The sequence below is a fragment of the Misgurnus anguillicaudatus genome, chromosome 25 (genome assembly GCF_027580225.2).
Source record: "Misgurnus anguillicaudatus chromosome 25, ASM2758022v2, whole genome shotgun sequence".
Taxonomy (NCBI): domain Eukaryota; kingdom Metazoa; phylum Chordata; class Actinopteri; order Cypriniformes; family Cobitidae; genus Misgurnus; species Misgurnus anguillicaudatus.
In genome coordinates, this window is record NC_073361.2 from 19,903,173 (window position 1) to 19,929,021 (window position 25,849).

Consider the following 25,849-nt stretch of genomic DNA (forward strand, 5'->3'; position numbering starts at 1 on the left):
TTGGTTCAAATGAGAAATACTAATAATCATGTGTAAGTTACCAAGCATTCGACTCCATTTTCGACTGTAGCAAATGTTTAAGCAACATCTATTTTAAAGCGATGCCAAATTTAGGATCCAAGTGCAAATGAGGTGTCATTCACACCTCCTAAGCAACTTCTGTTTGAAATGAATAGTTCTGTTTGAATTTCCTATAACGTAAGCAAACTGCACATCTAATGAAATATTTAAATACCACAGTGTCTTTTAAAACACGGTGTAAAAAAGGACATGGTGTCACAGGACACTCTTTGTCTGGAACACAAACCTGACCGCTATTTCCTTTTAGATTTTATCAGGGAAAACGTGACTTTTTGGTTCAAATGACGTCTCATTTTATTGATAAGGGCTCTTTCAAGCCATTTGAAAGCAAACACATATTTATACTATATATTTTTTTATATATTGTTAAATTACACAGCCTTTCTAATAAGTGCAAGAAACCACAAGCCATCATAATGACACTAAAGATTTAGTCACATATTGATTGGCTTGTCCTGCACCAACGCATTAATTAAACCATCAGCTTTACCACTCACAGCGTAGGTGAGAATTTGAATAATGCAATATACACTAAACAAGATAAGCATTAGGCATTACCGCAAGTCAGTGGAAAGCAACAACGACGTTCATCCGAGCTTCAGAGAGCCACTAAAATAATAAAATGAAGCAATAACTCAGGGTAAAAAGCGATTTTGTTTTAACCTGCCCTTGCGAATCGAAAACTAATAGGCTTTCTTTTTTCGACAATTAAAATGAAACTGTTTTTACGCTGGATAAAAGCTTGTTAAAAATCCCCAATCCGTCCTCGGAGGACACTGAAAGGTTTTGCACAAAACCTGAGCGCAGCTCATGTGTGTCTTGAATAAATAACTGGTTTATAACCAAAACAACTGTAACAAACTCCACTCTTAAAAAAATAACGCAAAAAAAAACAACAACGAATAAAACATTAAAACAGCCCACAGACTCAGTCGTCACCTTGCTGCCTTCCATCAAAAGGGAAATGGGGAGCAATCATGCAAATAAGCGTGTCATACATTAACATATCAAGGAGCCCTAATGGGACCAATTAAGCGCGTCTTGTAATTAGATTCGGAGTGGAAGGTCATTCACCTCTACTATCACAGGGAGAGGGAGAGAAATGGTTCGTACTGTATGCACCTCTTTAGTGTTGATCTATGGCTTTATTTATCCACAAGATATAAAAAATGAAGTCATTATAAAATTTGATTTATTCAGTCAATGCTATGATGATGAGTGCTTGTAAGGGTTGAATCTGTCTTGGTTAGTCTTTACCTGTGCCTGTTTTACTTTACAAACATCCTGGTTTTATTAAAAACAGTAATTCATCTTTATTAAAAAGCATAGCCTGGGCAAGTGTGCAGGACTTTTTGGTGGGCTTTTTATAAAACCTACAGATCTGCAGTTGCAATCAATATTATTAACAAAACATAAAAATAAGCTAGTTTTATAAGACTAGTTCACCAAAAAGTAGAATTCTGATAATACTCATACAATGTATACTTTATAATGCACTGTAAGTCAATGGATAAAACCCCCTGCCATCTTTCTTTTTCTTCAATTAATGACAAACAAAAATATTTTGCATGTGTAGGTATGATGTAATTATGATATGAATATGGCGGCGCGCACCGTTCTAAAAAAAACGAACACATTGTTTTCTATGAGTATACGCACACACCGGCGCCGACAGGTGGCGCCTGTCCTCGCCGTCCAGCTACGACTCAGGAAATTACTCAAATCCCTATCGTGCCAAACACATAGTTTAACATTAAATAACATTATATTTGTTCCAAATAAATAACATATATGGCTGCTAACATATATTTTGCATTTTGAAGTAGACGCTATCTGACGAAGCTTGCGCTATTTAATGTGCACTTCCGGTTTAAGATACCTCCGAGTTGTGCTAGATGCGACTCGACGCGGCGCTGAGAATTTTTATTTGTTTTTAGTTATTTTTTTGACCATTCTGCCTTTTTTTATTTAAACAGTGATAGAGGAGAGGACAGGAAAGTACAGGGATAAGAGAGGGGTATGGAAACAGCAAATGACCACGAGCCGGGAATCGAACTCGGACCACATGTCGGAGCGCTACTCACTCGATCGACGGTTTTTCTTGGTCTAATACTGCATTTACACCAGCAGAAGTAGAGGCGTGAAGCGTTGGAGGTCTCGCGGCTCGGATAAGGCGTTTCGCGCGGTGTGGAAGACGCGATTCAGTCTCAGTCGCGCGTTAAGTTTGCTCGAATGGTGCAAATTGAGTGCCTGGCATGGTATGCGCGGTACGCCCGAGTTGATTTTGCGTTTGACGTGAATTTGCGTCGGACGCCCGAGTTGAAAAATGTGAACTTAGCCCCATTCATTCAATGGTACCATTTAGAGATAAAGTTAGAAGTGACCAAACACATCAACGTTTTTCCTATTTAAGACGAGTAGTTATACGAGCAAGTTTGGTGGTACAAAATAAAACGTAGCGCTTTTCTAAGCGGATTTAAAAGAGGAACTATATTTTATGGCGTAATAGCACTTTTGGGAGTACTTCGACTGAAAAGTCCGCTCCCCTTCTCACTCTCATAATGGGAGAGGGAGGGTGTTACTGCGCCGAGTCGAACGTTGATGTGTTTGGTCACTTCTAACTTTATCTCTAAATGGTACCATTGAATGAATGGGGCTAGGCTAAATGCTATCGAAGGGTCGCAGCGCGCTCCAGCGCTTACGTGCATGCACACAGATGATAGAGGGATGTATCAACAATTCTTAGTTAAGGTAATAACATATTTTAATATTGAAAATGAGTAGACTATTCCTTTAACCAATCAGGAGCCTGCTTGCTGCTGTGGATTTCTCACTCTGCCTAAACAGAAATATGCGTGTTTTTATGAGGGCACGCTCCAGTCACAAACAGCGTATAAACACATATCTATTGCGGACAATTCCATCTTCATGCCGAAGATGCAGTTTATTATGTGCATGCGTTTTTAAGTCTTGACAGTTTAAACTTTAATTTTCCTCACAGCTGCCCTTGTTCGCGTATACCCAATGCGCGTGCACACAGACAGCCTGTCATCAGTGCACATGAACAGAGCAATATCTCTCAAATCTTTAAAGCTACAGTAACCTAATTCATCTTTCAATAAAATTACTCTCTGCTCTTCACTGAAGAACTGTTGTACTTTATACGAATGCGTGTATATTTTTATTCATACAGTAAGACTGAAGTGTTTTATTTTCAGTACTTTTAACAGACATAAGCCTTTTAAAGAGATATTAAATTTCTCTTTGCAGAAGAAATGTTTGTTGTGCTTATTTATTTGATTCTCTACTAAAACAATAATATACCTAATTACTGCAATTAATATAACAAAGGCAACATCTGTGGTATTACTTTATCTAGAAAAAAATGTTAACAGTTACAACCATCAAACAGCTTACATATTAGCTTGAAAAATCAGTATCGGACAATCACGAAGACATCAAATCGGTACTCGGTATCAAATGCATAAGTCCTGATCAGAGCATCTCTATCCTCAAGTATTAGTTATCAGATTGGGATCGGCCAATACTTCGAATTCAGTTATCGAAATCGGATTGATAATGGAAAATTGGTATACAGTAGTTGCATCCCTAATTTGAATTATGTGATAAAGAGCAGACAGGACATCTTTCAATGAACCGTTTTGCAAAATACATCATAATATTCCTTTTAGGGTGCAATATCCCATTCATGCATTAAACAATCTATAGACTGATATTACTGTCTAATTCAGTTTTTAAACCAATAGTAATGGTGCCTCAATGACAATCATGTATTTGAGAGGGTTATATTGCATCCCTGGAGGGATGGAGGGGCATTATGGGGTAGAGGAGTGCTGGGTGATGCAGGGGCGACTCTGTGGAGGCAAATGGAGTCTGGGGGGATCTTTGATTCTGACACCAGCAAGAGTCTCGCTACACAGCTGCTATACCACATGCAGCAGCATTCACCATTAGGCAGGGTTCACAAAGGGTTCACCAGCACACACACTCCATTCTGTCTGACCTGTTTTCTATTTTTAATATCACCAAAGTAGTTTAGCTTCTGCAATACAACAACGTTAACCAAAGAAAAACACGTTATACAAGCTATCAACTCTAAAGAGCTGAGGGGTGAATTCAATAAACACCCAATTTCGTGTATGGCATTTAGGTGCTAAAGCCTGCATCTTATCCTCAAACCACTTGCGATCTATCTTAACTAAACGTGCCGCAGTGAGTATTTAAATGTCATTATGTCAAGCCATTGAGATTATTTTTAGTGCAAACACAGCTCCTTTCTATGCAAATTAGGCTGTTACAGAATGAGGCTTATTTACCAAACTCTATTTGCCTTGGCTGTAATTAATGCTGGGTCCGTAAGCAGATGGTAAACAGAGTTTCATTTAAGTGAGATACTCGTTTAAACTTTCTACTTGTCAAGACAGCAATTATGCATCAAATGATGATTAAATCACAAAGAAGAACATGGAATATATCCATATACTAATGCACTAGAGCCGACTCTGATACCTGGATGATTGCACGGATGGAGCAATGCTGTATAATGTACTCCATCTCCATAATCTAGAACTAGACTGAAAAATGGGAAATGGCATTCATCTCTAATTTCATGGGCACACACATAGTGTACAGTGGCGCTTTGGTACGTCTGATGCAAGGATATGAGAATCATTTCTGAATCATGCTGATTTGAAGATTTATTGCACTATGACAGTCTGGCAGAAATCCGGTCGAGTGACAGTCGAGTGTCTCCATTATCTTCCTTTAGGAGTGTTCACCTTGACGTGATGACAGAAGAAGATCATGTGAAAGTTCAAGATAAGAAAATTATACCAGCGAAATCTCATTTCATGTTGTCTTTAGCTAAAGAAATGCAAAAAATCTGATCTATATAGTGGTTTAAAGGGACATTCCACTTTTTTTAAAAATAAGCTCATTTTCCAGCTCCCCTAGAGTTAAATATTAGATTTTTACCGTTTTGGAATCCATTCAGCTGATCTCCGGGTATGGCGGTACCACTTTTGGCATAGCTTAGCATAATCCATTGAATCTGATTAGACCATTATCATCGCACTCATAAATAACCAAAGAGTTTTGATATTTTTCCTATTTAAAATTTGACTCTTCTGTAGTTACATCATTTACTAAGACCGACAGAAAATTAAAAGTTGGGATTTTCTAGGCAGATATGGTTAGGAGTATACATACTCTCAAACTGGCGTAATAATCAAGGACTTTGCTGATGTAACATGGCTGCAGCAGGCGTAGTGATATTTTGCACTGACCGATAATAGTCCCCTTGGTTACTTTCAATAACAGGGGACTATTTTCCGTCGGTCTCAGTAAACGATAACTACAAAAGAGTCAAGTTTAAAAAATATTGAAACTCTTTGGTTATTTTTTTTAGCGTGATGCTAATGGTCTAATCAGATTCAATGGAGTATGCTAAGCTATGTTAAAAGTAGGGCTGCACGATTCGGAGAAAAAATCTAATTGCGATTTTTCTGATCAAAATTGCGATTCGCGATTTAAAGTGCGATTCATTAATATATAATAAAAGAGCTACATCCAGGTTTGTTGTGGTGGTTTTAATAGCACCAAAAAAAGATGCTGTGCTACTGTTTATTTAAAACCTCTTAAACATTAAAGGAACAGTATGTAAGAAATTTATATCAATTAATCATAAAATGTCCCTGATATGTAACTAGACATTAAGAAATCATTTTCATTTCAAATACTTATATCACTGACAACAGTGGTCTGGCCAGGATATTGTCATTTAAAAAGTGGAGTTGCAGCCCTCAACTGATGTTTATGTTGTCATTTTGTGTATTGGCCACCAGTTGTGTGATTGCAGTACCAGTTTTAGCCACAAGCTTTGTGATTGCAATACCAGTTTTGGCCACAATCCTACATACTGTTCCTTTAAGTTGTCTGCAGGACTTTGCTCTTCTGCAAGCACATTAAAGAACATTAAAATACAATTTAACAAAAATTTATTGAAAGTTTTATTTAAAATAACATATAGGCCAATGTATTTTGGCTGTCACTACAACAATGCTTCTGACAAGCAAATGTTTCGTTTTTTCTTTTAATCATAAGACTATACTCATCTTGTTTTACTTTTCAGGCATCTGTAATAAATGTAAATATATTAGTTATTAGAATCTATGATTTAACATAAGCAAAAAATACAAATAAAACACTGCACATTCCTCACTGTAGGATTTTAAATGTGGAGCTGCAGAAGCTTGTTCAGTTAAGAGTAAGGAGTGATTTTAATTTTTGGTGTGTAATAAACATTTCTGACACAGAAAGCACCAGGTTACTGTCACTTTAAGACACAAGACAGCTTTAAAACTGCTCTGCTTCAATATACTGATAAACATCCAGCTGTTTATGTTCACTTAGACAAAAGAAAACTTAGGTTTAGTGATCACGCGTGTGCTGACTGCTCTCTGTGTGCGCGCTTCATGAACCCTCGTGCTTGTAAATATTCAAAGCGGTGCAGATGTGTGCGTGCAAGAAAGTATACTGTACCTCTTTCGTCTGCTGTGTTCTCCGGGCTATAATGAAACCTGCTTATAGTCTGATGAGGCGCTTGTCATTGTTTGCGATGCATGACGAGAAACGGACGTATATACACCTTTCTTTAAGTCCAACATTACACAAAAGGGAAATGTTTTCGCGCATTTCTGTCCTTTCATTTGCCGGTTAATGAGTTATAATGGGTTTTTAAAATGACTGAATCCAAAATCTGTCAACTTCATGACATTCCGCGTTGTGCAGTTAATTCCATTTGTATGCATTTCGCGATTCTGACCGTGTTTTCCGCATCGCGGAAATCATATGGCCGTACACTTTGTTGAGGAGTTGAACTGCTGCTCGCGCTCATGTTTTCCAAATGGTGTTATCTGACGTGTAGTCAGCACCTCAGTGTTAATGCACTCTATTGGTTTAAACTGAATCAAACGTAAAATGCGCATGAAGTGAACTGTCAAAAACTGCGTACTAGATGATTGTTATATTTGATAGTTTTGAATCGAAATAATCAGAGCTCTTGCGATTCGAAAATCGCATCCATTCACATCGCGATTTCGGTTTAAAAACGATTAATCGTGCAGCCCTACTTTCTTCCCAATTGTGTTTTTGACACAGCATGCCTTTTTCTCTCGATTGTGTAGCTTTCAGTAATGTCTTTCCTCTCCTCTCTCCTCTGTCTCTCTCTTTCTCTCATCAGGAAACAGAACTGCCAACAGCCAATGACATCACACAATCTAAAGCCAAAACTGATCTTTTGTTTGATACCAAAAAGTAGCCATACCAGTCTGCAGTATCGGTAATGCGGAGTAATAACTCATTCGATCACTATGCAAGTACAGTATGTCGCAATGCACTTCCCAGTTGTGATGCTCATGTTGTCTTATTGAATGTTTAAAAATATTGGATATACATAAAAGTGCAAAAGCAGCCTAACTAGATCTTTACGATGTCATTAATGCAAAACAAACAACTAATATTATATTATTTTTTATTATTAACTCTTACTCAAATTATTTTAATAATTACAGAGAAACATTTAATATTGCAAATGTTTATGTATGTGTCAAAAGCATAATAGTTCTTTCTGAACATTGCTTCGGTATTGAAATTTATAGCAAGTAGCAAAAAAAGTATCAGCACCCCCTCGTCTAGATTTGGAGTCTCTGAGAATTCACCATTATAAACTTCCAGCTGAAACTTCATCTTAACTCAGGAATGCTTAAAGCTGCAATGTTTCTTTACCTATTTATGACATTATCAATCATTCTCCTCAAGTGATAAAGGTTTCTCAGGGCAGCTGCGTATGTGTTTGTGTGACTGTGTATTTGTTGATGTGTCACCGGCAGGGCGAGCTGAAGGGAATGAGAACAAAGGGGATTTCCCAGCGCATGGATGAACACATCATCAGTAAAGCATTCAGGAAGATTACAGCTACTAGTGATCTCCTTTCATCACAGCTATTATACCCACGATTCTGTGCCTGTCCTTATTCTTTATAGGTACATAAAACAAGCATTAACAGAGTGACAATAGCAGATTGTAAATCTCCAGATGCCAATCTTCTGATGTCATTTTTACCCCACAATCAAACTAAAGAGATTAGAATAGAATACGATCATTAAGATTTTTGGGGGATTTGACTTTATTACAATATTATAGTTTAGCACCCTCACCAATTCCCATTACGGTAATGTGTCCAGATGTTTAACTTTGAGCTTGTTTGTAATTCTCATTATTTTCAATGGTGATTCTCATTAGATTGTCATTACTGTAATGAACATTGCCCTATCAGGACACTGTTTAACACTGGATTTTTTTCTGTGCAAATGACGTATAAATACCATGCAATTTATAACTTTTTACGATGCAAAAAATCTTTATGCTTTGATGCACTATTTACATTTATGCATTTGGCAGGTGCTTCCTTTAAACAAAGTAACTAACAGTGCATTCAATCAACACATTTCTTTTACCATTAAATACACAATCTTTGCATTGCTAAAGCTAAGGTCTGCCCAACACAAAATAAAGAAATGTACTATTTTGTAAATTTTTAAAACAATATCTGCTCTTGACAGCCCATCTATACAGTATATAATTGTTGCCCTGTTTAAACACACAGGGTTAATGTACAATGAAGAGAATAATGTTGATGATGTAATCGTTTCAGTGGGCGTGTTTGTGTTTGCTTTGTGCTTTGGTAACTGTGTCACCAGCACATTATAGTGACCACACACTTCCCATTGACATTTTGTGTTTTACGAGGCTTGATTTACAGAATATAACAATGAATCTAAGAATTGCAACAAATGACAAACCTTGTGAGTTCTTGTGCTGTCCGGGTCCATTTTGGAGACCGCCATCTGTACAAACAGACACAAAGTCAAGAGTCACAAATGATGCGAGTACATTTAAAATAATTATCAATGACAATCAGACAAACAGTTTGATTTACAAAGCTTTTTGTTTATAGTGGGTTCAACTGGCACAGAGTCAAACGAGAACACACTTGTTGTCAATGACAAGCATGTAAGCAAAGTATGTAAAAAACACTAACATTATTTTCTCATTATAATCTTATTAAGTCTGGGCAATATGTTAAATATTCTTATATTTACAATGATTCTAAGGGGAATATGAATTAACCAACATCATGAGTATCCCATTGATTTTAATGGGCTATTTGTTTGGCCATTAAGTATCTTAAAGACCATGTAATTAGACTAATTTAGACATGCAAGGCATGTTTATTTGTATAGCACATTTCATACACAGAGGCAATTCACATGCAAGTACAAGCGTGCAGTAAGATTCTGTAACAAAGTCTCTGATTCAAACTTTAGTAGCAGAAGAGTTTGTGAATTAGCTCAAATTGTCCATATAAATAAATCATTTTAAAAGACTTCATTAATTAATTACAATGTATATTGATGCATATTAATAAAAGTAATAAAATATTCTTCCTTGAGTTCATTTAATAAAGTACCGTATGAAAAACATGATATTTTTTTACTAGATGTATACTCGGCTTATTTCTTGCACTAAACATAAAGCATTTTTTTGCAATGACTGCATTTTAAAATGTAATGCAAATGTGTTTTCTCCGTTGTTAAATGTGCACTGTTGTGTTAATAATGTGGTGTAAATGAATGATTCTATGGAATGGGGAAGAAACAAAATCCACCTTTGATGATGTAATGTTTGACAGGTCACTGATTTCTGCTAAAGCACACATTTCAATATTATATTGCAGTAGCTTTTATAAACAACTGCAACTGAAAAATAAATTTTCACATTTGAGGTACATTGAGGTAACTTGGCTCGTTTTGGTCAGATAATTTTTTTAAGGTCTGTTTTAAGGCCTGAAAACAGCCACAAGTCTCACAGATGTTAAACATCAATATATCAAAATTGAATGCATTTAACCTCTATGAGACTTGTGGCTGTTTTCAGGCCTTAAAACAGACCTTAAAAAATTATCTGACCAAAACGAGCCAAGTTACCTCAATGTACCTCAAATATGTGACCCCGGCTGTGAAAACCTCGCTCAAGTCATTTTTCGGCCGTTTTTTACATAAAAAAACATTTGGTGAAAATCACCTTGATATCTTTAAGTATCTTTAAGTCAAAGATCATGGTTTTGAGAATATCCAATTTTAAGGGACATCAAAAATAAAAAATAAAAATATAAATTTTTTGATATAAAAATATCAAATAAGAGTTAAACATTTGATTTTTACTGTTTTGAAATTCATTCAGCTGATCTCCGGGTCTGGCGCTACCACTTTTCGCATAGCTTAGCATAATCCATTGAATCTGATTAGACCATTAGCATCGCGCTCAAAAATAACCAAAGCTTGTGATATTTTTCCTATTTAAAACTTAACTCTTTTGTAGTTACATCGTGTACTAAGACCAACAGAAAATTAAAAGTTGCAATTTTCTAGGCTGTTATTGCTAGGAACTATACTCTCATTCTGGCATAATAATCAACATCAATAAACTTTGCTGCGTAACATGGCTGCAGCAGGCGCAATGTTATTACGCAGTGCCCAAAAATAGTCCCCTGCTATTAAAAGTAACCAAGTGGACTGTTTTCGGGCGCTGCATAATATCATTACGCCTCCTGCAGTCATGTTCCTAAGCTAATGCTAATGCGATGCTAATGGTCTAATCAGATTCAATGGATTGTGCTAAGCTATACAAAAAGTAGTACTAATGGATTCCAAAACTATAAAAATCAAATATTTAACTCTAGGGGTGCTGGAAAATGAAAATATATTTCTTTAAAAAGTGGAGTGTCCCTTTAAAAACAAGTTACATCGCAGTATTTCTGCCTTGCCCTCCACTGACCATATTGTCGTTTGTGCGATTTAATATTATGATCTGTTTTCACTTTTTAGTCATAGAAAAGAGGTTCCTGAAACAAATAATATACAGTGTAAAAAGTTAAAGTTGGATCAAACTTATTTATCAAATTACTTTAATTCGTAAAATTATGTGTTTTATTAACTTATATTGTCTCACATTAAGTAAAAAATTTGGTAAAGTTGATAAAGCCTTAATGTTTGAGATGTTGCAAATTGATGTAATTTTTAAAAGTTTTTTTTCCCTTAAACTTTATCACTTAAAGTGTCTCCAATTAAAGTAATTATTTTAAAGGCGGAGTCCATGATGTTTGAAAGCCAATGTTGATCACCTAAACAAACACGCCCCTACCCCAATAGAATCTGGACCTTCTGTTGATAGACCCGCCCCACACATACGCAACCCGGCATTTGGTTTGATTTGATTGGCTATAAGTGTGTTTTGGTAGTCGGCCCGTCTCCTTTTCCAAAGCGTTTTTCAAACATCGTGAACTCCGTCTTAAGTACACTTTTTTTTTTACTTTTTACACTGTAAGAATCATCATGCCTAAGGTGAACACAGAGAAGATCAAATAGATCTCTGTTATAGCAAGCCAAGTTCGGCTATTTCTGCACAGAATAACAAAGTGTAGTGTCAATAAAATCATTCATTTCAGGATTTTTCATGTTATAAATAAAAGTTTATGTATTCTATATTAAAGCCTTAGTTTTTAATCTGTCATTTACAGCAATATTTCAAAAACGACATATTTTGACATTTTTATGGTTATGACTACTTTGACGCTCTACATATCAAAATATGATTATGCGATTTAGCCAGGGTTTCACAGGCAGGGTCACATATGTTTAAAAATGTTTGTAAAGCTGTGTATCTGCTTTGCTTTGCTTAGAGGAACTGTTTACAGGAAGTGTCTGTTATTATGGGGAAAAGAGTGTGCAAGACCAAAAGACAGAACGAATGAGAGAGAGAGAGAGAGAGAGAGAAAAACAGCTTACCCATGTTTACTGTCATCATCAGGAAGTGACCCTAGTGAACTCGAGCTAAACGCTCGACTTTCATTAGGCCAAATCTTCACTCTGCAAAAAACAATAAAAAACATTATAAACACCTTAGTAAATTAGCAACCCTCAACTACTTTCTAACAGAGTACAAAACTAATAACAAAAACTCAAAACCCAAATACACCGTTTCTAAGGATATGTAACATCAGAGAAGATTTGTGCAACATGGTTTAGTTGTTTCCATCCTTACAGTAACAGAAAACAGTACTGTTGCAAAACTCACAAAAACAAAATGACTACATAACAATAACACAATCTACGACTGCACAGAGTTAGTACTTAGTTTCTAAAAGGTATTGCATTTTGTATTTAACTTTTAGAAATTGAATTGTACTAAATTTACATGTAAAATTGACAGCATTATTTATTTATTTTATTTTAAAGTTCAGCTTCTTTATACTATTTTGAGCGGGGTCAAAGAATCAGTAAAACGTAACCGTTTAATGTCGTCAATAGAAGTGGATTTGTTTAGAAGTGGAGGTTATTGCCAAAAAGTTTGCATGCACTTAGAGGGTTTTGCAGCGAAAGATTGTCATCTTGTTAAAAACCACTGAAATTACTAAAAGTGACATTTGTGAAAAGATGGCACTTCAATTCCTGAATTTGTTCATTAAAGTGAAATTACTGAACCAAAAAAATAAGAACGTTGCTTATTTACAAAAAAATATCAGAACGCACTTTTTTTGCATCTGAGTGGCTGTTTACACTTGGTATTAAGATGTGTTTTCATCGATCGGATCACAAGTGGACGAGAGAGACACATTACGTTTACACCTGGTATTTAAATCCGTCTCTTTTGTCCATTTTCGACCGCTTCTGTCCTGAATACTGTGAGGGGGTGGTCTGTGAGACGGTGGGCGAGTCGCTCTGCTGTCATTCAAACGCGAGTGGGAGTAATTATGAGTTTATATGAACGCAAACTAATATTATGTCGGAGCTGCACAGTGTTTTGTTCGTGTATATGTAAGAGCTTTCTCTGAATTTTCTGCGCAATTGATGAAATAAGATTGCGCAACTTTCACACGCTTTCAAAAAGAAACTACGGAGATCAGCTGCTTTTGTTTTATCAATGAAAGGCTAAAAATAGCGCTGTACACAGTATCTTCAAGCCAAACTTGTGTTCAGTACCTCAGATTAGATAAATGGCTGTTCGAACACATTCAACCACATGTGTGTTTACACAAGCAAAAGCAATCTGATCGAAAGGGGTTTATACCACCTCTGAACGTGGTTGAAAGTGGTCGAAAGTGGACGCGTTCAAAACGTTTTGAACACCGTTTACACCTGGCATTAACGTCGTCCACTTGTGATCCGATTGATGAAAACGCATGTTAATGCCAAAAGTAAACAGCCTCTGAGCTCCTCATTTGATTCCTCATAATATGCATTCCCACATTTTATATAACACAATTTTAATATCCTTTACAATGCAGGTCTCTATATACTGTGATGGTAAATCATAATTCAATACAAACATTGACACCTGCAACTGTCCACAAGCAAATACAGCCATCATCTCTCATCAGCTGTCAGCCAGAGTCTTTCTCCAAAAGAGAGAGATGTGACAGTTGTTGTCTTTGAAGACAGAAAGCTCCTCTTTGCCCTTGAGACATTGTTAAGCCACAGTGTGCGGGATAAAAGCAAAGCCAAAGGTAGCGACCACAGAGCTTTTATAGATCGGAAAGCTTTTAATGCCGGGCAGAAAATCTGTAACCAGAAGCCAGTGGCTGATCTGAGAGCAATTTTTCATATTCTGACACATGAAAGGCGACAAGAAAATAAGATCTACTTTTTCTTCATTTATAATTGTCAGCTTCACGTAACAATATTGGTTGCGCAGAAAAGGCTGAGCAATTACATTCTTCAGCAAAGTGCAAAAAGGGCCCGAACTCAGAAGTGGCCTCCTATCTTATTACCTGAGGATGGGTCGAACGGTTCAGCGAACCAGCAGAAACAGCATCATTTAGAATAAACAGTTATACAAATTGTAGCAATTCTCATTTTCCCCATCTGCTGTAAAAACTGATACCAAATATAGCTGCAGTACTGCAGAGTGCTGTCTCTCTTCTGATGGCTCTTGTGGTGATTATATCAAATTACCTAGCTGGAAACCATGAGAGTCTTGAGATAAACAGCACTTTCTCAAGCTGATGGGATGTGATTTCAAAAGCTGCTAAAGTTGAATGGGGCTTGTGACTGGTTGACATAAGCTTCTGTCATAAACTTTAAACCAGTGCATCTATTGCCAGGCCCACTGTTCCGGGGGTATGTGTGTTCACGTCTTGCGTGTGTTCACTACTCACTGGGACAGGTTAAATGCAGAGGTTAAATGGGCTTCCACACTTGAAAATCATGTCACTTTCAAGCAGTAAGTTATTTTAACTTATCAACACTATTCCTGACGTAAATGCGGGCGACGCCATCTTGAGCTCAGATGGGTAAAACTTCCAGTGAGCCACTACAGCTAATAGTAGTCCTATTGCGAGGGATACGAGTCTGCTGTTTTGACTGGCATTTTAATGCTTATTATGAAATCCAGGAAGAACGGCATAATTTGTGCAGTTAGGGGTTGCCATAATAGATGATACAAACGCAGTAAATCTCTACAAAACAGTTGTTTTAACTAAAATACACGCACAAGAACTGAATGTTTATGTGGCGCATGTGCATCTATTAACTGTATCCACACATCCAGTAAAACCTTATAGAAACTGACAGTGAACAATAAATACAATAATTATTCAAAAACAACATATTATGCTGATAAAAATATGCTGATTTATTTATTCTGCTACTATATATTATTACAAAAAATGAGATTACATTAACTGGTTATTAGTTAATGTTTATAATAGTTTGTGATGTGTTTGTGCGTACCGTTACTTTTGTTATGTTTTAAATTATTTTTTAAGCAAATAATTTCATAAGCTCATGTCTTATTTACTGTATAATAATATTTTCATAAAACGAAAACAATACTGAAAACATGTAATAGGAGTTTAATGTGTTTACTATGGTTTGTTTAAATAACTTACATTGTGTTGAATGAGAAGCATAAGTTACTGCTGCTGTCGGATCGCGTGAAGCTTGATGTGTAGCCATAAAAACTCGATAAGTCGATTGAAAATTCCCGTTTAAAAAAACCTCACACCAGGGACAGTTGTGACATTTTAAAAACCATCACCTGAAACGGTTAAAAACAAGAAGTCTCTGTATATTCCATGATTCCATGTATTAAACACTCGACTGACTGTCCCACTGTAGAGATACGGCATGTTTCTGTGCTTTTATATTTGCTTATTGAAGACCCCTGAGGAACAACATGAAACGATTGAATATATCTTGATGTATCAGGACAGGACACTTCTTAATTTCATCCTCACACTGGTTCATACATGAAATTATGACCGTAATCATCATGGAAATCGCCGGCTCTGGTTCAGTGACAGTACATGCCGGAAGTCGCACCCATAATTCGCGCAAAGCGAAATTAACATTGGGGCGCAGGAATAGTGTGGATACGTTTATAACATGTTTTATTTAAATGGATAGTTCACCCAAATGTCATTAATGGCTCACCCTCATGTCGTTCAAAACTCGTAAGACCTTGGAAACACAGTTTAAGATGTTTTAGATTAGCCCGAGAGCTTTCTGACACTCCATTGAAAATCTATGTACGGTATACTGTCCATGTCCAGAAAGGTAATAAAAACGTCATCAAAGTAGTCCATGTGACATCAATGGGTCAGTTAGAATTTGTTGAAGCATCAAACATACATTTTGGCTAAAAATAACAAAAATTGTAACAAAAATATGACACTGCTGACGTGTTATCTGGTGCGCCCCAGCCTTATTTTTGCGCCCGGGATTCGTTTAGAGTCTGAGGGAGACGTACGCTGTACGTTTAAAAAAATTCATCTTCGCAAACATGTCTGAGGATAACACGTCAGCAGCGTCACTGTGCATGCACATTCGCAACAGAGAGGCGGGAGAGAAGACAATGGGGTATAAAGTTGTACTTTTTGTTATTTTTAGACCAAAATTTATTTTCGATACCTTAACGCATTCTAACTGACCCACTGATGTCACATGGACTACTTTGATGATGTTTTATTACCTTTTTGGACATGGACAGTATACCGTACATAGATTTTCAATGGAGGGTCAGAAAGCTCTCGGACTAAATATAAAACATCTTAAACTGTGTTTCCAAAGATGAACGGAGGTCTTACAGGTTTGGAACGACATGAGGGTGAGTCATTAATGACATTATTTTCATTTTTTGGTGAACTATCCCTTTAAGGCTAGGGAACGAGGGAAGGCATAATCTGGTAGGGATAAAATGAGGGAATGGTGGGGGGAGGCGTCAAGGGAGAGTGACTGAATACACCATAGACATAATCACATTTCTGTGTATTAAAAATAAAAATATATACTAATCAGTTTTGCAGTGGCACTGGTGGAACCGCTAAAAAGATTACAACTGCAAAAAATATGGTCGCAAAATGCAACCACTGGTCGCCGTCTGGGAGAATTCCTTTAAAAAACATACTCTGCATGAGCACATGAAGGCTTTTAGCTACACAAGCTCAATTTCACACAAAATGTGTCAGTTTGCAATTCCTGCCGCAATGCACACATCACATTTTCAGTGTTTTTACATGGGCCGCCTGCTGCAGCATAAGCAAAAACTTCTGTGGTAATTATTGTCCTAACACAAACCTACAATCAAGTCAACAATTATGTGGCTTATTGAAGAGAAACATGTTTACTTTTTCAGTAATTGATAAAATGGATAAAAAACACCTCAGCATTGTCAAAAAAAGTTTTGCAAAATATTTATTTCTAAATAAATCTTGTTTTCTAACTAAATGCCGAGAGTGCCAAAAAACGCTCTGGATGCCCTACCAATGACCCTATAGAAAAAGAGAAGTGGACGCTCTGACGCTCGAATGCATTATCTGGAATCCTTTTCCGTCTTCCGATTGGTTGCAGCCACACCGCGTCATAGCTCATTACCGTAAAGTTGACCTGATTTCAATTAAACTCGACACTCACACCGGCCATGGCGCGCAGCTGCTTGCCGCCGGCTCTCATTGAAAATGAATAATTTCCGGACACTTTGACACTCTCATCGGTGGCGGTGTGAACTAGGGATGCTCCGATCGATCGGCCGCCGATTGTAAACGACCGATAACGGCATTAAATTACGCGATCGGCACTCGCTAAATTTGCCGATCTCATGAACCGATCTTTCTGTTTACTTTTGTCATCATAGCGTTCCTGATGCGGCAGCCGGTCATCAGTGCACGTGAAGAGAACGATCTCTCCCACGTCTTAAAGCTGCAGTAACCTAATTCATCTCTCAATAAAATTACTCTCTGCTCATTAGTGAAGAACTGTTGTACTTCATACAAATGCGTGTATATTTAATTCATACAGTAAAGACTGTAAAGTGTTTTATTTTAATAACTGTTAACAGACATAAACCTTTTTAAAGGCACATTACATTTCTCTTTGCAAAAAGAACTATTTGTTGTGCTTATTTATTTGATTCTCTATTTAAACAATAATATAACTAATTTATAGTTAGTTTCATTTCTAGAAATGGTGCAAACTCTGCTAGATTATAGATAAAAGATTCCCATTCCACTGCCATTCTGTGATCGGCACTGATCGGCGATCGGCAGATCATGATCTTGGGGATCGGTAATCGGCCCCAAAAATGCTGATCGGAGCATCTCTAGTGTGAATGCACAGTCAGCTCATATCCGAGTGACCCAACTTTATCAGTAATAGGAACAAATAAAAAGTAATGCTGATGTCTTCCGGTATCTTTAGAAATCTAATTATAAACAAAGTCTTGAAAGGCTTAACTTGCAAACAGCACAGCACTATCAAGGAGGAACTTTGAGCACCAAAATGCTTAATTATAATAAAAGGTCTCAAAAAAAGATTCTTTCATTCGTATAAAGATGAAAAGACTTGAAAGAAATAATAGTTTCACAGTCATTCTTTTAAGATGATGCACACAGTTACCAGTTACTACTGGATTTTTGCTCAGTGGGAATCTAAACTCAGACACACCTCCTCTCCCTGACATACTTTAAAGCGTCTTTTCTGTCTCTAAGCCTCATTCAAATGGCTTTTATTTTTCCCTCTTTGTTTCTAAAGCTTGCACAGTCCCAGAGTTTCTGAAGAAAACAGTCAGCGCAGAAAAATGTCCCGGGCTCCAGACAGCAACACAAAAGGGTTTGCTGTAAGTTTCCAGAGCGCAAGCCAAGGCGTATGCTCAGCACACACAAGCAGGGCAGAGCAGCAGACTGCGTAAATGCCACCAGAGTTTATAGCACACAAACTGTTTCGGTTACATGATACTAAAGCTCGGCGACAGCATGTGGGTCATTATACTTGGCAAAAAAAGTCGATTTCGGAACAAAAAAAGCAATACAATTGTTGATTTTAAGTGGAAATAATGTGCACCAATGTTCCTGTAGCTCAATGGGCAGAGCATTGCATTAGGGTCGAACCCCAGGGAACATACTGTACAAACTGATATAAAGCCTTCTTAAAAAGCATCTGCCAAATGTAAACAAAATGTACGTTAAGTAAATAGTTACCAATTAATACCAGTTCACAAACACACTATAGTGATATGTGACTCAGTAAAAACCCAGCTAATGTCATGTTTTTAATTTAGGCCCAAATCCAATTCTATCGTATACCCCTACGCATACCCCTCACCCCTTTACCCTTTAAACAGAGTGAAAAGGGGAAGTGTTAAAATTATTCCCCTAAGAAATGGGACACCACTACTATACCATCATATGACATCATACATCCTACGTCAAAGTAGATGCAATGTTTATCACAAACTACTTCACCTGTAGTTTAGGTACAGCCTATAAAGTGGCCCTGGAAGCCCAAAACCAGCACACCACACGCCCCTCTGCTAGCGATTCAGATGCTCTCTCCCTCCGTCTATTCACATTTCGGTTTCCTGCGGTCTGTTCGCAATCGCTGTTGTAGACTAGCAATCTGAAGCACCGGGAGTTTTCCTCGGAAACAGGAGCAAACTGGGCGAACAGGCAATCAGACTGGGAAAACCAGGACGTGGTCAGACGAGGGAACTGGGACACGCTACAGAGGTTACGTTTGTCTATGTTGCTGTACTATTGTGCAATAAGTAACGTGGGATATGTTAGCAAACTTTATCAATATTTTTGCCAACATTTCTTTTAATTACATGACAAAAAATGTTATGTAACATAAAACAAATGATTATTTGTCATTAAAAACTTTATGTAAAAATAGACTTGAATTATACTTGCATGAGCAGCTATGTTGGAAAAATTCTTACCCCGTCGTTTAAAGTGAGGTCCTGAAAAATCTTTGTTTTAAGTGCTATTTGGCTCTTCATCTACCCCTTCATCTAAAAGAGAATTGGGACATCCCTAGCCCTTCACGTGAATGCACTAAACGAAGGGGTAGGGGAAAGTGTATGGGTAAAATGGAATTGGGCCTTAAAATCATCCAACATAATGTAAAGATCATTCTGTTAAAATATAACCATGATATCTGTAATATTAACTAAGTAAGACCATGTCAAAGATTGAAATTAATGTGAAATCAATGACTAAAATCAAACTTTGATGCACCTATAATCAAAATTAAATTAGAGATTAGCTTTAGCATGTCACAAGGTCACAAACTTTTTGGATGTTTCTGAATTTTTGGATGAATAACTTTAATCATTGTGCCAACATCTGAAAGCACTTACTTCCTCTTCCTGTCCATGTTAAAACAAGTATCTGGATGGAAAACCCAATGCATCTTTAAAAATGTAAGTGATATGTACTGTCACATCTCCAAATTGGCACCTTAAACTCCATTTAAGCAGGAACACAGGCGTACGAGTTGACCTTGTGGCTGCCACAAACACATTTAAGTGCTGAGGGACTGACGTGCTGCCAAAAAGCAGGTGGCTCTCCAACATGGCGGCGGGCATCACGTTAAACCCCTCTGCCCTTTCAGCGTCTGGCACCAACCGCCAGCTCTCCAGCCCATCTGCTCAGCTACTCCACACAGTACGAGAGATAACTGCTAGTACCCATCTGCAAAAGCTGCCATTCATGTCACGTGCACTTCAAGCAAAACTTCGAATCAGACTCAAAATCCAACACTATGTTTTTGACCACAATGACCGAAAAAATCAAATGCAACTTTCATGGTTTGATCTTAGATTTTACAAAAACCCATATTGAGGTTATGCTTTTGGGCGTAGTGGAAAATCTAATGCAACTTGGCTGGTTTTACAATGACAATGATCTCAGGCTTTACAAAAACCATATTAGGATTTGGGCGAAAGAATAAAAAGGAAAACTAATGCTTAATGTAGTTACATTTGTTCCGGTTTGCTACCTATCATTACTGTAACAGATTCTGTGAACTATTTAAGACATCTGACATTCACTGCTACTGTACCTAAGGGTGGACATTTGGCAGGAAATGAAGTCAGGCTTCATGGTCCATTTTCTCCAGTATCTTACATCACCTCTCCAAATGAAGTAAAGTCAAGGTGAGCTGCATTTCATGCTTTTTTCCGACGTTTCCATGAATTCCGAGGACATCTCACCAGCTGTAGTTCCTAATGACTCATGGAAAATTGTTCACTATTTCGCAGTACTGAACAAAAAACCTCACTGATTGTAACAGAGCACATGAGCTGAACAAATGTGAAACCGAATCTATTCGTAACGCCTCAGGTGTTGGGGAAAGCAGTATTTGTATGGCCTTGGTGATCGTGGCAAGTTAAAGTGAAATAATCACAAATTTACTCATCACCATGTCATCCAAAATGTTGATGTCTTTCTTTGTTCAGTCGAGAAGAAAATATGTTTTTTGAGGAAAACATTGCAGGATTTTTCTTATTTAAATGGACTTTAATAGACACCAACAATTAATACTTAACTCAACACTTAACAGTTTTTTTCAACGGAGTTTCAAAGGACTATAAACAATCCCAAACGAGGCATAAGGGTCTTATCTAGCAAAACGATTGTCATTTTTGACAATAAAAATAACAAATATACACTTTTAAAGCAGAACTTCTCGTCTAGATCCGGTCGTGATGCGTCAGCGTGACCCCACGCAATACGTCAAGAGGTCACAGAGGACGAACGCGAAACTCCGCCCCAGTGTTTACAAGTGTTGAGAAAGAGGACCGTACCGACGTTGTTGTATGTCAACTGATACTAATTAATAGCCTGGGTGCCAGCCGATCTTAGCCCCGCCCACAAGAATGTGAAAACGGGAAGATCGGTCTGGCGTTTCTCCGTTGAGGAGCTACTATGCTTGGACAAATGCTGGTCGAACCAATCAAATTGTGAGGGCGGGCTTTACACGATGATGGACAGATAATCAACAGTAACGTAATGAACCACGTCACCAAAGAGCGCGTGTGTTGAATGGCTGCTGCTGTAGAGTTCAGATGTGTGGATTCTGACATTGAGTCTGTTCTAAAAGATATCGACAGAGCATTGATTTTAAAAGAGGAACAGAGAAACGCGAGCAGGGCATTTGTTGATGTTTTTGCCGTCCTTCCTATTCGGCAAAAGTTGGTCGCAACTGAAATGGCTAACGTTATCACGGCGATGCAGCTCAGCGTGCACGACGAGATGGATTTAATTAGCGGTCGTTGCCAGCTTCTTTTCAGAAGCCCGGAATCGTGGTTGCTGAATAAGTGAGGGACATGCTAGGCTCCAATATTTTCAAGCCAACGTAATGGGTATTGTCGTGGATGAAGTTCACCTAACGTACAAATGGTAAGAGATAGTCTTACTCTATGACTTAGTAAATACTTCATGTTGTGATATAAACGAAATGTTGTAAACATAATAGGTGTTGATGTACATTCGCTAACTCAGTATAATCACAATGTTAGTGTCATTGTTGCGAAATAACTAGCAGTTCGGTTAGGCTGTAAAAGACGTAACGTACGTCACACACTCCGTTGCTCTGATTGGTCGTAGGTCTATCCAATTGAGTGCAGAGGCATTTTTCGGTTGAGACACGCCTCATAATTATAGCTCAATGGAGCGGTATCAGACTCAAATTCTGACTAGAATTGAGTATGACAACGTCAGGCTAACTAATTAATGTCTTTGTGTCAGTTTATTGTTTACAATGGTCCGCAAATGTGCGTTTTATATATGTAACACGTGACCTCCCTACATCACTACGCATTTACGTTAGGTCGCGCTGGACCGGACCTAGACGAAAAGTTGTGGTTTAAAAGAGCATATTTTTTATTTTTCTTGTCAAAAATGACAATCGTTTCGCTAGATAAGACCCTTATGCGTCGTTTGGGATCGTTTATAGTCCTTTGAAACTCTGCTGAAAAAAACTGTTATGTGTTGAGTTAAGTGTTAAGTGTTGGTGTCCATTAAAGTCCATTAAAATGAGAAAAATCCTGCAATGTTTTCCTCAAAAAACATAATTTCTTCTAGACTGAACAAAGAAAGACATCAACATTTTGGATGACATGGTGGTGAGTAAATTATCTGGATTTTTCTTTAAAGAAAATGGAATTTTCCTTTAAATTAATTGATAATTGATAAAAGTTCAAAGCAAACTGTGAGGCCAACCAGAATGAAATGCTGCTGACTCACAATGCAGTTCAGTAGGCTCTTTTAAAAATGTAACAAAGTGGTTTCCACTTTCCCAAATGACTATTTTAACAACCATGCGCATAACAAAAGCCTGCTAAGTTGTATCCGTTTATTTACTGTCGTGCGAGTGATAAGAAAGTTCAGCGCTGTTATTTCTGTGATGAATAAACCCCATTGGTCAGCTCGCAACGATTAGGACAGCCCTTTCCTTTTAACTATGTGACTTATGGGTTGTGACGGTGACTCTTTTGGGAAATGACACAACATCATCTTCACAACAGCCAGTCATTCTAGGGGCTGCCAAGGAGAGTGGTGCTGCTTAAGTAATGCTAAGACAATCTCGCACCCTGGGCTCCTAATCTACTTTTCAGCATTGTTTTTTTTCATGGGTGAGGTGCGCCTACCTTCCTGCACACACATACGCACACCATTGGTGCAAACACACACAGTCACACAGACTCCCTCAATTCATTTTCTGCACCATGAATTCTTTGCCAATATACACAGCTTTATCTGGAGTGGTCTTCACAGGGTGCAAAAAAGCAGATACACAAAGAGGCACAAGTCAAAGCAAAAGAATAACTTCCATGTAGCGGAGAGAACGCAGATGCATGCACATATACAAACCTAAAGAACATTTGTGTAAGGCAGGGGTGGGCAACATCGGTCCTGGAGTGCCGATGTCCTGCAGAGTTTAGCTCCAGCTCTAATCAAGCACACTTGAACAAGTAATCACTTAAAACTACAGTTTTATCAGGGTTGGCGCTAAAATCTGCCTGACATCGGCACTCCAGGACTGACGTTGCCTATCCCTGGTGTAAGGGATCATATAAAGGACCCAGCCAGGGATAGAGCAGAGACTGCAAGTAATAGCATAAATTTACCCGATAGACCCGATATAGTCCGGCTATAAGTAACACACTTTTAGCCAAAATAAACTTGAATTTGGGTGCATATCATTTTTGCCAAAATAACTTCCTAGATGTATAATATTCCATCATAAGCAAAGTCGATAGTGATTACAAGGTGTTTGGTTTAATTTATTTTATTTTATATCATTTATTTTTAGGCTATGGTTAGATGTCTATTAAATTTTCACTGACCGCCCAAATATCTCCTTGTTTTAGCCTAGATATCTGGGCTGTGTTTGGAAAGCTATTAAATGTCTTTTAAATGCAAAACTCCTGGTTTGTGCAAAATCAGTTTTGATGCTCTGTTGTAAATATTTAAAAATATGATTTAATATTTTCTTTAATATTATAGTACCATATTCATAAATTACATTTCAAAAATGTATTTTAGAAGATTATTTATGCAGTTGTAATTGTTGCATGCGCATGCTTTTATACTATCTTACTACCACTTTAGATTCAGCTTCTGTGCCACCTTTGCATTGTAAAGACAAAGCAAGCTCAGCTCACTAGGGCTGTACAATTAATTGTTTGATTTTTAATTTCAATTTTTGATTCAAACATGATAATCAAGGTAAAACAATTATTGTGCACCAGGTATGCAGGGTTTCCCGCAGCATATTTCAGTTAAGGCGGCCCGTCTAAGCTTGGAAACCCTACCGCCTTAACGCCTTAAGGTCGTCCAAAACCCCCCAAAAAAATAAATAAAAAAAATCGCTGCACAAAAGGCCGTCAAGTGCATCTCAGAGAATAGCGTGTACGCGCATCACACCGCGAGCGGGGATGCGCGCCACACGGCCGAAATGAGAAAGACATGATCCGGACCGTCACTGTGCTTGTAGCAGCTAGGAGGCTGCTCAGGTTGCAGCAACAGTACAATTTGTCCAGTTAAAAGTTGTTCTATAACTGAAATAATTTTAGAGAAATTTTTTAAAGGTTAAAAAAACTACATAGTGTTGCTTTAAGCCTGTTATTGTATTAGTTCTTGCAATTTTAAAGCAAGTTAGCTGGTGATTTTGTTGTTTGAGCAACCTGCTAGCTAGGTTTCACGTGCCTGTTGATTAGATATAATTGTTGAGCGCTCTTGTTCACTTTATTTATGTGCATTATTTACATGCTACAGTAGTTACACTCCTTTAGATAATGTAATTAATAGTGGGAAATAATCAGATTTTAACATTTTTGCGCTATCTATCATCGTTCACCAGACGTTCTACAACATCTGCTTTTAGTTTCACTTCACCACGCAGCTATTCCCGTTAAAGGTAAAAACATTTAATTCATTAATAATCTAGTATGTGTTCATTTTTGTCATAGTTTCTTCAAAATTAAGTTTTATTTGAGTGTTTTAAATAAAAACTATTTTAATTTTCATCATGAATTGATGAAATTTTAGTTGCCACACCCTCGGCCCCGCCCTATTAAATGTGTGCTCGAGAGAGCATGCACAAGTTCTTCTCGTGCACGCTCTGTTTACAAGGTGCTGTCGGCATGGCTCATACATTGAGATGTTTACGTGTCTCCGCGGTTCGTGACTTGTGCCAGGGCTAGCATTGCTAATCATAGCTTACATCAACTTTTACTAGCACTGATTTGAAATGGATTTCTCCAAATAGCATGGCAAAGTTTACCTGTCGAGTAGAAACTTTGCAACTATCATACAATTCGTAGACACTTTTTCTCTTGCGACCCTCAGACATTTTGAAAAACACGCTGAGAACGCTAGCTTCAATGAATGGCTGAAAACGTAGCTCACCACACATTTACACCTGAAAGTGCGCATGGCAGAAAGCGAACATAGGGAGGAGCACGTACGGCGGCCTTACTTAAACATATCACCAGAATGATTGACAACTAGGATGACCAATAGTCTTGATGATCCACCCAGAAAAAGAAAATCTTTTGCTATACCTTTAATAAAAAGGTTAAATTAATGCATGTTTTCAAAGTCACCGTGTAATCATGTTAAATATTCATGATTTTTAATAAAATAACCGTGATTTTGCCTATAATTAAGCAGCTCTACAGCTCACAGCAAACATCTTGATAAAAAAAAAAATCTATGGCTTTCATTGATTCTTCTCCCAGAACGTGTTTATTTTTGAGACAGAAAACAAGCACCATCTGCACAATAATATGCTGTTTTCATTGTAGGGCGTAATTCTCTCATGAACCCACATGCATTACATAATTT

At 37.5% G+C, this 25,849-nt stretch overlaps 1 protein-coding gene across 1 annotated transcript in view; it reads right to left on the reverse strand.

The window, feature by feature from the left end:
• The window catches only part of map3k22 (mitogen-activated protein kinase kinase kinase 22), an 88,436-nt gene that overhangs the window by 56,898 nt on the left and 5,689 nt on the right, over positions 1–25,849 (reverse strand). The window contains exons 2-3 of the mRNA XM_055181988.2: positions 12,009–12,089; positions 8,964–9,008 (exon numbers count right to left, since the gene is read on the reverse strand). Coding sequence (XP_055037963.2) covers positions 8,964–9,008; positions 12,009–12,027 — 64 coding nt within the window. The 5' untranslated portion in view covers positions 12,028–12,089. The remainder of the gene's footprint in view (positions 1–8,963; positions 9,009–12,008; positions 12,090–25,849) is intronic.